The sequence below is a fragment of the Herpailurus yagouaroundi genome, unplaced genomic scaffold (assembly GCF_014898765.1).
Source record: "Herpailurus yagouaroundi ecotype Mexico unplaced genomic scaffold, PumYag 77, whole genome shotgun sequence".
NCBI lineage: Eukaryota > Metazoa > Chordata > Mammalia > Carnivora > Felidae > Herpailurus > Herpailurus yagouaroundi.
In genome coordinates this window covers 15877076-15893270 of record NW_024412388.1, presented here as the reverse complement: position 1 = coordinate 15893270, position 16195 = coordinate 15877076, and the positions used below count along the sequence as shown (strand labels likewise).

Sequence of the window (16195 nt, the reverse complement as noted above, 5' to 3'; positions counted from 1 at the left end):
CCCCCCCCCCCCCCCTCAGGCGGCCGACCCCACCCTGGCACGTCCCCGAGGGGGCGGGGCGGGGAGGGGGAGCCCTGGGCTGACTTCACTGAGCAGTTGGTCAGGGCCTGCTGGTCAGCTGCACGGAGCTCCCTTCTGCAATGCCCTTTCCACTTCCTCTTGCTGCTCGGACAGGCCCACGTGGTTAGTCAGGGTTGGGGGAACCAGGAGGGCAGAGGTGGGTGGAGACTCCTCGGGGACTTAGCAGGGTCGGCTGGGCCACCTGAGGACTGACCTGCCCTCCCCCGTCTCTGTTGCAGAGCACAGATCTGTTTGACATGATTGAGAAGATGCAGGTGAGGTTGGCTCTGTCGCCCTTTTCGGGGAGCCAAGGAGAGGGGTGGGCCGGGGTGAGGGCCCTTGCTCTAGCTCCAGTCCTGCAGCCTCTCTGAGGACAGGCCGGGAGCCCCAGGCAGACTGTGCTGGCAGGAGATGGCGGCGGTGAGTTTCCTGAGCCCTCGGTCTGGGGGTCAGAGTAGAGGATGGGGACCGGCAGTGCTAACTCCCTGTCTGACCCAAGGCCCAGGCCCCACTTGTGTCTCCCCTTCTCCCATTCCTGTGGAGGTCCCCAGCAGGGCTGGGCTCGGTGCCTCATCCCCCCATCCCCCCCCACACACACATCCGCACACACATCTCCCGCACACACCCACACGCACACACACCCACACATCCACAGACACATTTCCCATCCCCCTGAGAGGCGTCACAGGCTCTACAGGACCCCCATGTAGAATGGGAGAAGGGACAGATACCAGGCACAGGGTGACCAGAAGCTGTGCCACAGGCAGGGGGAGGTGCCCCACACCCTCGGCCTGACCCCTGCCCACTTTCCATGCCCAGCCCTGGTCTTCCCAAGCCTCTTTCTGGTGCATGGGTACATGTTGGGAGGTGGGCGGGGGTGGGGGTGGGGCAACTTGAACAAACCTCAGGAGCTTCCCCCCCATGTCAGTTCACCATCCAAACCCTCTCTTCTGCCCCTTCCTGTTTCTCTGCCTCTTGTAGTTTTTTTGTCTCCGCCTCTCGCCTCCTCTGTCTCTCTCTCTCTCTCTGTCCTTTTCTCCTTCTCTCTCTTAAAAACACACATCTGTGTAAGTAAATTTAAAAAACACACATCTGTGTAGATGCAATGGCCTCTGCCCCATACTCACACACTAGTGCGTGCCCCCAACCCTGTCACCACCCCTGCCCCCAGCCCCAGTGGCACACACTCCTGCGCAGAGCCCCCAGCCCTCCCTGCAGAGGCCTGAGTAACAGAGCCGGCCAACACCCTGCCCTGGGAGTACCCCCGCACAGCCCTGGCTTCCCCCTTCACAGGAAGAGGTATGAGCCTCCCATGGGAGCGCTGGCAACAGGCATGGGGGGGGGGGGGGTGTGTGTAACGGGACGTGTTACCTTCTCTTTGCAGGGAAGCAGGATGGATGAACAACGATGCTCCTTCCCACCACCCCTCAAAGTAGGTTGGAACCGTGGCCCCACCCTACCCTTCTGTGGCCGTCTGCCTGTGCTGTTTCCCGAACAGTCTCTCCAAAGGCCTTGGGACCTGGAGGGGTTGGGGAGACTCTCTCGCCAATCGTGATCAGCAGTTACAGGAAGACTCAAACCCAGGACCCAGGAGGCTTCTGCCTGGGAAGGCAGATGGGGAGGGGAGGAGAGGAGGAGATGGGAGGAGTGGCCTGGTTGCCCCCCAGCCTGCTGCGAGGAGACTGAGAGGAGGCGGGGGATGGAAGGAGATGCAGGGAGGCTCTTGTTTAGACTCAGAATTTTCTTGGGGTGGGAGTTGCACATCCCCTCCAGATAGGCGTGTGGTTCTATGCTGGATTTGGGACCTCAGCAATCCAAGAAGACTGGTGGCTGGCCTGGGAGGGAACAGGGGGACGCCCAGGGCTTCAAAGTGCGGGTTGAGGAGGGGGCTTGTGAGCATATGCCTGATTCGTTGTTCAGAGCAGGGTTCTCAAAGTGTGGTCCTTGGACCAGCAGCAACAGCATTGCCTGGAAGCTTATTACAATGTAAATTCTTGGGCCCCACCTAGACCCTGGGAAACGGGATGGGGCACAGCAGTGCGTGTTTAAGAAGCCCTCAAGGGCCATTCTGATGCACTGAGAATCACTGGTCCCTGGGTTTCTTCTGGGGAGGCGGTGAGCCTCCTTTTCCCCAGGCAGAGAGACACCCAGGGGAGACTGCGAGCACTCACTGAGCTAAGCTTGCTCAGCCCCTGCCTCATGGGGTCACCCCTGGGAAGCCCTGGGGAGATGACACAGCCCCATCCACACTCCCAGCCCAGGTGGCTGGCTGAGCAATGGAGCATTCTGGGGAGACTGGGAGTAAGTAAAGGGTGAGGGTCCCACCCCAGCTGGGTCTCTGGCCTGCTTGTGTTTTGTAGACAGAGGAGGACTACATTCCCTATCCGAGCGTCCATGAGGTAACTGGCCGGACCCCCTGAGCCCGTCCTCACCCTGAGTCTGGACTCTCAGGTCCTCCTCCCTGCCAGGAGCCTGACCATAGACCTTGCCATGGGCTCTGGGGCCTCAGTTTACTGGCCCAAGTCTTTATAGAGTCCATGTGAACCCTTAGGCCTTTAATCCCGACGTTTCAGCCTCTTGGCCAAGGTCATTCTTCCAGCTCTACCTTCCCGAACCAAGTCCCCATTCTTGGAGACTGGAACGGGGTTCCATGTGGCCTGGGTCTGTGCCTGCAGTAGGAGGGAAAGGGCTGGAGCAAGTACGCTGGGGGGGTGGGTGCAAGCCCTGGGGTCCACGTGGGCTCTGGGTTGTTCCCTAGCTCTCCTAAGCCGTGGCAGAAGTGACCCTGGGTCTGAGTTGGGGGGTGTCCTGGGGCCCTGGTAGGGTGCAGTGTGGGTGGCTCTCAGCTGAGTCCTCCGTCAGGTCCTGGGGCGAGAAGGACCTTTCCCCCTCATCCTGCTGCCCCAGTTCGGGGGCTACTGGATTGAAGGCACCAACCACGAAATCACCAGCATCCCGGAGACAGAGCCGCTGCAGTCACCCACGACCAAGGTGAAGCTCGAGTGCAACCCCACAGCCCGCATCTACCGGAAGCACTTTCTTGGCAAGGTGGGTGGCCCGCTGGTGTTGGGGGCTGGGCCCGGGAGGGAGCCAAACCCAAGGGCTGGGGCTGGGTGGTAGTCCTGAGTCCCACGTCCCGGAACATTTGTGGTGGATTCACGCTTTCATTCAACAAACATTATGGCATAGTGGTTAACATCAGAGACTACCGCGGCACGATCCTGGCTCTGTCACTTGCTACGTGGGACAATGGGCAAGTCACTTACCCTCCCCGTGCCTCTGTTTCGTCATCCATAAACACGGAGAGGGTGATGACACCCACCTCAGGGGGATGCTGCACAGCTTTAATGAGAACGATGCTTGTAAGGTATTTAGAATGGGGTCCTACATAGAGTGAGTGCTCAGTCAAGGTTAGAAAATAATGAGCACCAGCTGTGTGCCAGCCGTGTTCTAGGCACCAGGAGTGCAGCAGCAAACCAAACAGACCCGGGCCCTGCCCTCAGGTAGCGTGAGGTCAGGGCTGGGAGACTAGTGTAGTGTCATGGCCTGACCTGGCTTGGCACAAACCCCTGCCCCGTCTCCAGCCCCAGAGCAGGGATCCTGCCCAGTAACAACTGGTCAGAGTGTCACCCAGCAGTGCTCCAGGCAGAAGTTACCGGGTGAGATTGTGGTAGCTGGAGGGGAGGTCCCATGCTGGGATCTAGTGCGTGCCAGGCCCCATGCCAGCTGCTGTACCTCTGTCCATCTCCAGCCCAGCTGGTGGAGTGGGGTGTGGGTTCTGGAGTCTCATGGCCTGTGTGTGTATCTTGGCTCTTCCATTTATTGATGGTGTGACCTTGGGCAAGTCGTTTGACCTTCCTGAGCCCGTTTCCTCATCTGTAAAAATGAGGGTAACAAAAGTACACGTGAAGTATAGAGAACCATGCCGGGCACATAGTAAGTACTTAACGTTAGCTATTACTACATTTTCATAGTTACTCTGTGAGATCAGGATTGCTCTCGTTTTTACAGAAGAGGAAACTGAGGCTCATAGAGGTGAAGTTCTTGGCCAAGGTCACACAATTACTGAGCCAGGAATTGGACCTACCTCCAGCTGACCTTCCCTTAAGACGTGCCGGGAGGGTTTATGCTCTTGGCTCAGAGGACCCGAGGACTTCAGCGCAGCCCTCTTTGCCAAGGACCTGCCACTCCCTCTCTGCAGATGGTGCCAAGCATTTGTCCCCAGGCAGGGCTGAGGGGGACTCTTGGCTCCAGGCCCACTCAGACTGTCCCCGAGCTGCAGATTTGTGGGGCACATCCCCTGCCCCTGCCTCCTTCTCTTCCTGCCCTCCGAGCACAGGTGTTCACGTTTCAACAGAACTGACTTCCAGGATGACTCCTAGGGTGTGGCTGGGAGCCAGCCCCGCTGCCAGGGCCAGGGCCAGCAGGGGGAGCCCAGGGCCGGGCTGAGGTGGAATATCTTGGCACTCCTGGCCTGCCCTTGATTTGAGGACGTCCCCCTCTGGAGGTGCCAGCCCCGGGCTCCTCTCTGGGGGTACCGTTCCTGCCACAGCTTCCCCTCGGGCCTTCTGCAAGATTTCTTCCCAGCCCTGTAGCTTCTCCAGGTGAGGCAGGAGGGTGGGAACCTGCCCGGTGAGCCGCCCAGTGTGTTCATGAGATGTTTCACTTCCTGTTTCTCACGAGCCCTGGCTTCAGGGGCCAGAGAGCCACAAATTGAGCAATCAATCAGAGTATTTTTATTGAGCACCTACTGTGTGCCCAGCCCCGAGAAGGGCAGGAGCTGGGAGACAGAGAGGCAGGTACAAATGTGGTCCTGACTTTGATGAGGACCCCAACAGCCAGAGTAACTAACCTTCACCGAACGCCTACTCTATGCTAGACTGTTTATCTCTTTCAGCCCCTGCCACCATCCCACGAGGTAGTTGGCCTCCCGTTTTACAGAATGGGAAACTGAGGCACAGAGAGGTGAGGTGACCTTCTCAGGCTCCCCAGCTGGCAGGTGGCAGAGGTAGGATTTGAAGGCAGATCCGTCTGATGCAGAGTCTGCCATTAGCCATGACACCAGCTGCTGGGTGAAAGCCCCCCATCTGGGAGCGAGCTGGCTCTCTGGCCTGGTTTCTGGAGGCCCCAAGCTCAGCTCTGCCCTCCGTCCGCCCCCCCCTCCTCCCACCACAGGAGCATTTCAATTACTACTCACTGGACACTGCCCTGGGCCACCTTGTTTTCTCACTCAAGTATGAGGTCATCGGGGACCAGGAGCACCTGCGGTTGCTGCTCAGGTGAGGGTGGGGTGAGGGGTCCTGCGACAGCAGCAGGGGCTGAGGTCTTGTCATCTAAGAGCCCACTCTTCTAACCAAGGCCCAGGGAGGGCAGGGAATTGCCTGAGGCTGCCCAGCAAGTTAGCACCCCAACCAGGCCTGGCCCCATCGTCACCTCTGGTCCTCCCTGGGGTGTGTCCCCTCTGCCCCTATTGTGTGTGGAGGGCCTTCCGTCTCTCCTTCCCACTGCCTCGCCCCTCAGCGCGGGCTTTCTCCTCCCAGGACCAAGTGCCGGACACACCATGATGTCATCCCCATCTCCTGCCTCACTGAGTTCCCCAATGTGGTCCAGATGGCAAAGGTGAGGCGTCTTTGGGCACCCTAGGTGGGCACATAGCTGGCACGCTGTCATCTGTAGCCCCACACCCCAGCCCTGTGTGCTGCAGCCCTGTCTCCAAGGCCCCACCTCTCACGTGTCCCATGACGTTGGCATGCTGCCATGTGTTCTGGGCTCCTGTCCCCTGCCCGGTGCTTTTGGGTCACTTTGGAGCACCTTTGGATACAGGAGACCCCATTCTGAGCAACAGCGAGCCCCTAGTCCTGCTGCAAACTCCCTTGTTCCCTCTCCTTTCTGCTGCTGTCCTCTCCAGCCCGCGCGGCCGGTTGGTGGCCAGGGAGGCCCTGAGGCCCCAGCCTCAGCTGCTCCCTTCTCTCTTCCTGCAGCTGGTGTGTGAAGATGTGAATGTGGATCGATTCTACCCTGTGCTCTACCCTAAGGTATGGCTGCATCTGGGCCCTGCTCACTGGGGTGGGTAGGGAACGAGGGAACTGGGCACTTATTGGGCACCTGTTGTGTACCGGGTGTCTCCCGTAAGTCCTCTCAGTTAACCCTCACAACAATGGTGCAAAGTCACCAGTCTGCAGAAGAGGAAGCAGAGGCTCAGAACTGTTCTGTGTCTTATCCGGCGATGCACAGTGGATAAAGGAGGCCTGCCTTCAAACTTGGTATTGTCCACGTTGGAGGCCGGCCTTACTCTCAATGCCATTTGGGGACCCTCCCAAGGCAGTCAGTGTTCCTGAGCCAGGGGGCTCCACTGGCCTTGCCTTCTGACCCAAGGGGAAAAGGGGAGAGGGAATAATAACACAGGCACCTCTGTAAATGCTGCCCCGTAGACAGCAGCCACGCTCCCAGCTCTGGTGCTGGGTTTGAGGTGCTATGACCATGTGGGAAAGGGATGGTGGCTTGTCTTCAGTGAGTCAGGGGTGCTTCCCAGAAAAGGTGGCCCCGAAAGGCATGTAAGCCCTTGTGGCTCTGACTGAATTCTGGAGCCGGGAGAGGGGTGGTGGGGTCCAGGAGAGGTCCCCCAAAGGAAGGGGCCTCAGAAATCAGACGTTACCTCTTGGGTACAAAAGAGGAAACTGAGGCCCAAGGTGAGGGAAGGGGCTACTTCTCAAGGCTCCACTCAAGTTGGTGAGACTTGGCTCATTCTAGAATGACGCTGTGGGTTTACAGAGGAGCCAAGGAACAAGTTAGGTGTTGCAGAGTGGATGGAATAGGGCAGGGGGCCTGTGGGCAACACTCAGGAGCAGTGAGCTTACGCTTTGGACATGAGTTCAAGTCCCAGCGCTGCCACTTGTCAGCAGTTGACCTTAGGCAAGTTACAAGTTACTTAAGCTCTCTGAACCTTGTCTCCCTCGTGGGCTTGTCCTAAAGACTGAACGAGATGACACAGGTAAACTTCGCGGCACAGTGCTTGGCACGAAGAGCAACAAATGGCAACTTAAAAAAGCGGCCTATTTCACCCATCGCCCTCTCCCCCCAGGCTTCCCGCCTCATCGTCACCTTTGATGAGCATGTCATCAGCAATAACTTCAAGTTTGGAGTCATTTATCAGAAGCTGGGGCAGGTGCGCTCACCTTCTCCTCCCTGCCCTCCGACCCGCCTGGCTGTGGATGTGTTGCCACTGGGAGCACCTGCCCAGGGACTCCGTTTCCCAGGACCTGGGGGTGGGGTGCGAGAGGCTCCCAGCCTTCTCTGGGTGCAGGTGGGGGGAGGGACAGCAGCTGCTTAGCAGCGCTAGCTCGGTGACCTCAGTTCCCCATGTGTCCCCAGACCTCCGAGGAAGAGCTCTTCAGCACCAATGAGGAGAGCCCTGCCTTCGTGGAGTTTCTTGAATTTCTCGGCCAGAAGGTCAAACTGCAGGACTTTAAAGGGTGAGCATTAGGCGGGACAAGCACCGATTAATTGGACCCGTGCCCTCGGGCAGGGAGGGAGCCCCTGTCCTGGCCCCACAGAGGCCTGGCTGGGGCTGGAGACTGAGCCATGGCCTGGGGGGGGGCCGGGGCAGGTTCCGAGGAGGCCTGGACGTGACCCACGGGCAGACGGGGACCGAGTCTGTGTACTGCAACTTCCGCAACAAGGAGATCATGTTTCACGTGTCCACCAAGCTGCCCTACACAGAAGGGGACGCCCAGCAGGTAGCCTGGGCACCCCCCCCCCCACCTGCTTCCCACCTGTCCTCCTGTCCCTCGCATCTACCTGTCTGTTCAGTGTTCACCACACCAGGTTCAGGGGGCCCTGGGATATAGAGATGGAAATGATCCATTCTCCCAACTCGTGGGCTCTAGCTGGGGCAGGGTGACAAGCTGCTACAGTGTTGGGAAAGCCTCAGTTTCCACATCCATGAAATGGGGATGATAATGGCACCTACCTCATAGGTGAGCATAAGACGGGATGCATCTAGAGTGGCTAGAACAGTCTCTGGTACATATCAAGAGCTCCATAAATGTGAATTAGTACTTTTACGGGGGGAAGGGGCATTGTGGGGTGACATGGGGGCTCTTAAACGTGGCAGAGGTGGGAGTCAAGAAAAGCTTTCCAGATAAAGTGATTTTTAGCCTGCAAAGTTGCTGGGAGAAGGAGGGGGAATGTTCCAGGTGGAGAAAATGGCTTCCACCTTCTTCAGAGGCCTGGAGGCAAGGAAGTGTGGGGCACATTCTGGGAGCTGAACTCCTGTCCTAGGCTGCCTGCAGGGCTGTCTACCTTCCTCCGTGCCCCCACCCCAGGGGGATAAAAGGGTAATGTGAGAAAAATGGAAATATTTGTTTCTAGTGTCTTTTGATTTTCTTCTAAGAAGATCCTCCGTTCATCTCAGCAACATGAGTGTATACCGAGCGGAACCCGTTTGCTCATGAGAGGCCATGTGTGGGGCATTTAGGAGAAGGGCTGGGAGGTAGAGCCTGGGGACCAGGAGCCCTGAGTTTGTTCGAGTCCTCTGCTCTCTTGGCCTCAGTTTCCTCATCTGTCTCGGGATTCCAAGCAAACTAAAATAATTTTGAAACAAGTTTTTCACGACCTTGTGTTGAGGGGAAGCAAATTCTTAGACGTGCCCTTCTGCCGACCCCAAGCCCTCCCACACTCCTGCGGGCACCCTCCCCCGTGCCCAGGGAGCCCCTCTCCGGCCAGGTTTTGAAGGCCTGTGGCCCTGTGCTCAGTTGCAGCGGAAGCGGCACATCGGGAACGACATTGTCGCTGTAGTCTTCCAGGATGAGAACACACCCTTTGTGCCTGACATGATCGCATCCAACTTCCTGCATGCCTATGTGGTGGTGCAGGCCGAGGGCGGGGGGCCCGATGGCCCGCTCTACAAGGTGGGTGATCGTGGAGCTTCCCAGGGCTCTCAGCCACAGCCCCTCCCTGAGTCACTCTGAGACCTCTCTGAGCCTCAGTCTTCCCACCTGTAAATAGGGGGACTGTCCAGAGGGCTCTGAGCAACCCCCTTGCTCTGTTGATGGGGGATTCCCATCCCAGCCTCCCTGCTCCCCCAATTTTCCCGCCTCAAAGGAGCTGGTTGCCCTGCTCTACCCTTTAGCCTCCTAGGCCTTCCCTATCCTCTCCTAGGCCTTCCCTATCCTCTGTGACCTCTGAGAGCCTCCACCCTTTCTCACCATTCAAATTCAGGACCAAGGACGGAGGAGCTGAAATCCTGGGGTTCACTTACCCAGTCTGCAGTCACTGAACCTTCCCCAGCAGGGGGCAGGCCAGGGATGAATTAGGGGTCTCTGGCTGGGGTGGGGACTCCACAGAGACTGCTGCTCTCCCTTCCAGGTCTCTGTCACCGCTAGAGACGACGTGCCCTTCTTTGGGCCCCCCCTCCCGGACCCTGCTGTGTTCAGGAAGGTGAGGGGCAGCCCCCAGCCCCAGTCATGGACTGAGTAGGACAAAATGGGTGGGGGCCGAAGGAGGGGTGCACAGTCTGCTGTAAGAGGTCCTGAGGCCCCACTGTGTGCCAGGGCAGCTGGGCTCCCCTAACCCTGTCACCGGGGACTGGCTTCTCATTCACACGGATGGATACACACTGTGATCTTTATTTATAAAGTCAGGGAACAATCTGCATCATTATTTTAGATTTCTCATAGAGGCTCTGTGGCCCTTCCTAACTTGTATTATCTTTTTGACAATTACAGTCTTCTTCCTTCTAAAATGTTTGGGAAGGGGGCAACACATTTCTCTCATCTCTCAGAAGCCACACCTCGAGCCTTGGCCTCAGGCCCCTCCCTTCTCCCCCATACTGAGGCAGTGGGAGACCCCAGCCAGCCCCTTGCATCTGTGAGGTCTGCTCTTCCAAGGGGTGGGCAACCATGAAGGGCCTAGGGGGCCCTCACAGGTACCTGGGCTGGGGGGCTGAGGCCAAGGAGGCCCCCTTCTGAGAGAGATGAGGATGGCCCCAGGGCCCCAGCAGGGTGCGGCTCAGGAGCTCCAGCCCCTTGTCTCTGTGTTCACCTGAGCCCTTTCTCTCCTCTCCACGCTTGGGGGCTCCCAGGGGCCTGAGTTCCAGGAGTTTTTGCTGACAAAGCTGATCAATGCTGAATATGCCTGCTACAAGGCAGAGAAGTTTGCCAAACTGGAGGTGAGGATGGGCTGTTGGGCTGAACCCCTGCCTGCAACCTGGCATTTCAGCCTTGCCCCTGGGGAGGGAAATGCCAGGTTCAGACTTTGGCCTCTGGGAGAGCTGTCTGGGGTGGGGTGGATTTAGGGGCAGCAGGGCTGTGGTCCAGGGGGAAGAATTAGGACATTTCTAGGGGTATGTGAGGAATGTCCCAGGAGGTGCTCACAGGTGGGCAGGCTGGCACAGAGGACACCATGGGGGAAGGGGCAGACCGTGGGTTGGGACATGAGCAGCCTTGAGCGCCGCTGGAGCTGCGAGGTGGGGGTCCCAGGGAAGCCAGCATGGGCTCCTGGGGCCCTGGGCCCAGGCCCACTCCCTACTGACTCAGAGAAGGTGGCCAGGATTCGAATTGTAGAACCAAGGGCCAATCACTGGGGTCTCTCCTGATGGCCTCGACCTGGCCCACAGGAGCGGACACGGGCTGCCCTCCTGGAGACGCTCCATGAGGAACTGCACATCCACAGCCAGTCCATGATGGGCCTGGGCGGTGACGAGGACAAGATGGAGAATGGCGGCGGGGGCGGCGGATTCTTCGAGTCTTTTAAGGTGAAGGGCCAGGGTCTACCTGGGGCAGAGAAACTGGGACCTGGCTGGGGTGGAGTCGGGGGTGGGACTATGGACGAGGCTTGGAGGGGCGGCTAGAGGCGGCTCGCATTGGGGGTGGAGTCGGGTGGGGGCGGAGCTCTGGGTGGAGTCTGGGGGTGGGGTTGTTAGACGTGAGAAGAGCTAGGAGCTAGGTGGCAAGTACCTGGGCGTGGAGTCTGGGTGACAGCGAGAGGCTAGGTGACAGCGAGCCTCAGGACGGACCTAGGCTTTAGGGTGGGGCTCTGACTTGGGAGGAGTTAATGGTTGGAGGCGGGGCCTAGGCTTGGGGGTGGAGTCTACCTGGGAGTTCCGCGAAGGTTCGAGCCCTCTGAGCGGCAACCAAGTGCCTCTGGTGCCTCTGGTGGTGGCTACCAGGTCAGCAGGCAGAGAAGGGAGGAGGAGGTCTCCGTCCTCACTGAGGGAGAGAAACAGAAGTCTGAGATGCCATTTGTGAACCGAGTGGCTGTAGGAGAGGAACCTGGCCTGTATGACCTTAGGCCTGTGTGACCTACCATGGCTGTCTCCGCATTATCTTAGAGTTAAGAGTACAGACGGCCTGGGTTCACTTACCAGCTTGAGCATCCTCTGAGCCTCAGTTTCTTTCGTTTCTTTTTTTTCAAGTTGTATTTGTTTAAGTAGTCTCTGCACTCAACATGGGGCTCAAACCCACGACCCTGAGATCGAGTCGCATGCTCTTCCAACTGAGCCGGCCAGGCACCCCTGAGCCTCAGTTTCTCTATCCACTGGGTAGAGCAATGGCCGTTTACTTCATACAACTGTTGAGAATCATTTGTAAAGCAGCTAGATTAGTGCAGCGTAAGTTCAAAAGCCCACCTACCTCAGCAACTGCTGTCCAAAGTGAGAGAGGAGGAGGGAGTGTCTCTTTCCCCCGTAGGGCCTGGACGCCCCCAAGCTGCAGGTCCCCAGGCTGTGGCTCCTTTGCCACCTTCTCCGCTCCCAGGAGGGGGGCTGCCCATCCTCTGGGTGCCCAGCCAGGCTGGTTGGGCCTCACCGTCACCCCAGGGCAGACAGCAAAGCTGGAGACGCGGGTTTGCATAAGGGGATTGGCCCAGCTGCCCGGGCCTGCCCTGGACTTAGGCGAACAGACTTTCTTTGAGAAAGGGGCCTGAGGAGAGCCCTGCCTGTGCCCACCAGAGACCGGGAATGGGTGGGGTGAACATGGGTCTGGGGGCTCTTGAGGGAGGGCTCCAGTGGTCTCAAATCTAGTAGGTGCCGGATCAGGTCAAAGAATTTCTTAGAGGCCGAAGAGCCCACAGTGAAGGGCATGTGATTTGGCATCTGGGTTCCAGGCTCATCTCATTTGTAAAATGGGCATGATAATAATGCCCACCTGGTAGGGGGCATTGAGTGAGAAAATGAGAATGAAGTACCTGGCCCCATAGGAAATGTTCAGTGTAGATTGGCTGAAAAAAGCAAGGAAGAAAAGGAGAGAAGGAGGAAAGAAAAGCAGGGAGAGGAAGCCCTAAAGGACCCTAAAAGCAAGAAACTGAGGTTTCTGGAGGGCTCTCTGCGTGCTCTGGCTCATGCCCCAGCATAAGTGGCTTGCCCAACGGCCCCCAGCAGGCTGGTGGCAGAGCTGAGGCCCAAACTGCCCTTAGGCACCGTGTGGACTCACCTCTCCTGGGGCCTCACAGGCAGGGACTTCCGGGGGTCCCCTAGAGTGGCATTGGTGGGGAGGGGCCAGACGCCTGGGCTCCTGGGTTTCTGTGGGGGAGTGGGACCTCATGAAGTCTGTGCCGCCTCCACTCCCACCCCACCTTCACAGCGGGTCATCCGGAGCCGCAGCCAGTCCATGGATGCCATGGGACTAAGCAACAAGAAACCCAACACCGTGTCCACCAGCCACAGCGGGAGCTTTGCCCCCAACAACCCTGACCTGGCCAAGGCAGCTGGAATAGTGAGTGCCACCCCCAGTAGCCCTCCGCTCTCCCCGACCTCCGAGGCCCGGCCCCGCCTCCTCCCATTGCCCTGGCATTTGAGTGCCCAGCCTGGGTTCTAGACTCAGCCTAGCCACTGCTCTCCATGGGGGTCCAATGTCCGGGCCATGACACTGGGGTGCACAGAGCCTGCAGCCCCCTTCCCTCCTCCTGGCCCCTTATTCAGGTGGCTTTCTGTGGGTCAGCTCTGGGGCTCTCTCTATCTGACACTCTTTATCGAGCACCTACTGTCTATCACGTGCTGGGAATCGGGCTGCTTTGTGGGCACCTAATGTCAAGCCTTGAGTTGCCGGGAGCATCTACTGTGTGTCAGGACCTGGATTTCTGTGTGAGCACCTGCTGTGTGCCTGGCTCTGAGATGCGGGTGGGTGCCTCCTGTGTGTGGGGACTTGGGCTGCTATGTGAGCACCTACTGTGTCAGGACCTGGGTTGCCATGTGGACGTGTACTGTGTGAGCATCTACTGTGGGCCCGCCCTGAGTTTCCATGAGCACCTACTGTGTGTCAGGTCCCGGGCTGCTGTGCGGGCATCGACTCTGTAAGTATCTACTGTATGCCCAGCCCTGGGTTATTCTGTGAGAACCCAGCGTGTGTCAGGAGATGAACTCCTGACTGAGCACACAATATGTGCCAAGCCCTGGATATCAGTGAATCTGCGCTCTGTGCCAGGAAGTGAGCTGTGTGGTGTGAACATTTATTCTGTGAGCATCTATTTCTGTGTCCCTGGCCCTAGACTGCTGTGTCAGCACCTACTGTGTGTCAGGGCCTCTGTGGTTGTGGCTCCCTATTGTGTGTCAGGAACTGGGCTTCTGTGTGAGCACCTGCTGTGTGATTACTTCCTGTCTGCCAGCCTCTGTGGGATTCTGCTGCTAACACTGAGCGGGGGAGGGGGGGGGTTTGCTGGGCGCACGGGGTGGGTGAGGCCTTCGGCTGTGGGCTCATCGGCTTTCCGCCGCCTAGTGGCCACCCCTGGCATTGCACACGCAACTCTGCTCCTCCTTGTCCGTCCATCTTTCTTCCACTGATCTGTCCGTCCTTACTTCTGTCCTTTATCGCTGTATGCTGCATGCCAAGCCCTGTGCTCAGTGCTGTAAGGCCGTGTCACATGGCAGGAGATTCCCCACCCCCCAACCCCCCAGCCACCCCTGCCCCATGGTCTGGCCCGGCCCGGGGAACAAGGCGGGACCTCTGCCGTCCTGCAGTCACCAAGCCCACTGTCACTGGAGAAGCGGGCCCACCCCCTCCCTTCCCGCCGAGTGGCCTAGCCTCCTGTGGGTGCTGTAGAAGGGGCCCCGGGGCCGGGCCAGGCCAGCAGCACCCACCATGGCAGTAACCAGACCCATTTCTGTTTTTGTTTTTTGCACAACTCTCTTCTCTCCTGCTGTTTCCTTTTCCTTCTACCGTCTGCATTTTCCCTGGTTTCCCTTCTCTTTCCTTCCCTCCTGCTCCCCCCACTGACACCTTCGTCCTCCTCCTCTTCTTCCTCTTTCCCCACACTTTTCTCTCCCTGCTTCCTCCTTTCTGCCTCCCCGTTCTTTCCATCTCTGTCTCTCTGTCTGGCTTTCACTCTGTGACCTCCGTGTGTTCCCCCACATGTCCCTACCTGTGTCTCTCTCTGTCTATTGGCCGATCTTTCCCCCGTCCGCTGTGCCGCCCCTTCCTGGCCGTGTCCCTCTCTGTCAACCCCATCTCAATCTCTCTCTGTCTTTCTCCATGTCTGTCTGTCTGTCTCTCTCTGCCCCCGCCCTCTGCTGCTTGCCAGTCATTGCTTATTCCTGGGAAAAGCGCGAGTAGATTCGGACGCCGGGGCAGTGCCATAGGCATAGGAACGGTGGAAGAGGTTGTCGTCCGCGGGGCCGCCGGCTCTGGAGGCTGCCTGCACGTGCTGTTCTCTGCTCGCTCTCAGGACGGAGGCCATATTGGGGACGTTGCCCCCCCCCCTTCCCCCGGGCTGGGCCCGGGGGTGTGCAGGATGGGGTGCCGGCAGCTCTGATGGCACTCAGCACCTGCTTTGGGGCCTGGTACCTGTGTCAGAGCCAGCGCCCCCCCACCAGGGGCTTCTGGCCCTGCCCTGGCCCTGGGGACCCTCGCCCAGTCCCTGCCAGAATCTGGTGCCCAAAGACCCTGTGCCCAGCCGCACGTCCCCCAATATCGCCGGTTCTGCATGGACCTCCATCCCTCTCCTCTGCCCTGATGCCCCCTCCGCACCATGAACTGGCCTAGGGTTTCCTGCCCCTCCGTGCCTCCCTGGGGCCCGCCTTCCCGCCTCCCCAGAGAAGCTGGGGCATGCTTCTGGTGCCTGGGGCATCCCCCCCCTCGTGTGGTTAGAAACTGGGGGAGGGAAGGTGTCTTGCAACTGCTGGGCCCGAATCTCCCCCAGCCAGTTTGGAGATTCCGAGGTGGGGCAGGGGTTTATGTTGCTACATCCACTGTCTCCCCGCTGCCCTGAGGCTTCAGGTCCCATGATACCCCCGAGGGGCCGAGAGCCGGTAGCCATTCTGAGGACTCGGCCTGGGATGCGGTTCCAGGCGCTGCCCTGCTATGTGATCTCGAGCGCCCTCGCCCTCACCAGGCCTACTTCCCTCTCTGTTAACTTGAAGGGCTGTCTCTGGAGATGGGCATTCCTCTCATTCTTTCTTGTTCACTGCCTCTGCTTCAGGGCCTGGGGCAGCAGGGCCCCAGGTGGTATGTGGGGGACAGTGGCTCTCCCAGGGCAGGTGGGCACTGAGTTGGGCCCTTTCCCTGCAGTCACTGATCGTCCCTGGGAAGAGCCCCACGAGGAAGAAGTCGGGCCCGTTTGGCTCTCGCCGCAGCAGCGCCATCGGGATCGAGAATATACAGGAAGTGCAGGAGAAAAGGTGGGTGGGATGGGTCCCCTGTCACCCCCAGCCCCTTCCCTGACCCCCGTGCTGTGGCAAAGGTACGCAGGCAGGAGGGAGTGCCCACTCTTCTGCTCCCTGTCCCTTTCTGGGGACAGTCAGGTACCTGCTGTGTGTCAGGCCCCAGGGCCAGCTCGTCACCTAACGTGAGATGCCTTCATCGGTTCAGCGGTTCTGGTGGCTCCCCAGGGGGTCACACCTTGCATGTCAAGATGCTGTAGGGGAGAGGGCTCAGGAGTTGCCTGCCCAGGTCACGCAACCCGGGAGAGGCAGAGCCGGGATTTACGGCCTGGTCTGTGGGGGTCTGCGGATGCGTCTGTGCGGGCAGTGTGCAGGCAGCACGCCATACGAGCAGCGGAACAGCCCCTGGGAAGCGGAGGATAGTTCCTGAATGTGAGTCCTGTCTCTACCACACTGGGGCTGTGTGACTCTGGAAAAGTCACCGTTCCTCTCTGAGCCCCACTGTCCCAATCTGGAAGATGAGGACAAGCACATGAGCAACAACCC

At 58.9% G+C, this 16195-nt stretch overlaps 1 protein-coding gene across 17 annotated transcripts in view; it reads left to right on the top strand.

Moving 5' to 3' along the window:
- The window catches only part of RAP1GAP (RAP1 GTPase activating protein), a 62129-nt gene that overhangs the window by 40393 nt on the left and 5541 nt on the right, over nt 1–16195 (top strand). For 14 of the 17 annotated variants that reach the window (XR_005787042.1, XM_040464044.1, XM_040463973.1 and 11 more), the window contains 17 exons: nt 300–335; nt 1445–1492; nt 2421–2459; nt 2923–3108; nt 5236–5339; nt 5601–5679; nt 6042–6095; nt 7142–7225; nt 7432–7532; nt 7667–7796; nt 8814–8969; nt 9427–9498; nt 10142–10228; nt 10676–10813; nt 12639–12770; nt 14572–14649; nt 15558–15667. Coding sequence is in view for 16 of the 17 variants with exons in the window: in XM_040464044.1 (XP_040319978.1) it covers nt 300–335; nt 1445–1492; nt 2421–2459; nt 2923–3108; nt 5236–5339; nt 5601–5679; nt 6042–6095; nt 7142–7225; nt 7432–7532; nt 7667–7796; nt 8814–8969; nt 9427–9498; nt 10142–10228; nt 10676–10813; nt 12639–12770; nt 14572–14649; nt 15558–15667 (1634 nt within the window). In the remaining variant the exon portion in view is untranslated. The remainder of the gene's footprint in view (nt 1–299; nt 336–1444; nt 1493–2420; nt 2460–2922; nt 3109–5235; nt 5340–5600; nt 5680–6041; nt 6096–7141; nt 7226–7431; nt 7533–7666; nt 7797–8813; nt 8970–9426; nt 9499–10141; nt 10229–10675; nt 10814–12638; nt 12771–14571; nt 14650–15557; nt 15668–16195) is intronic. The other 3 variants (XM_040464039.1, XM_040463955.1, XM_040463990.1) reach the window with 1 other exon arrangement.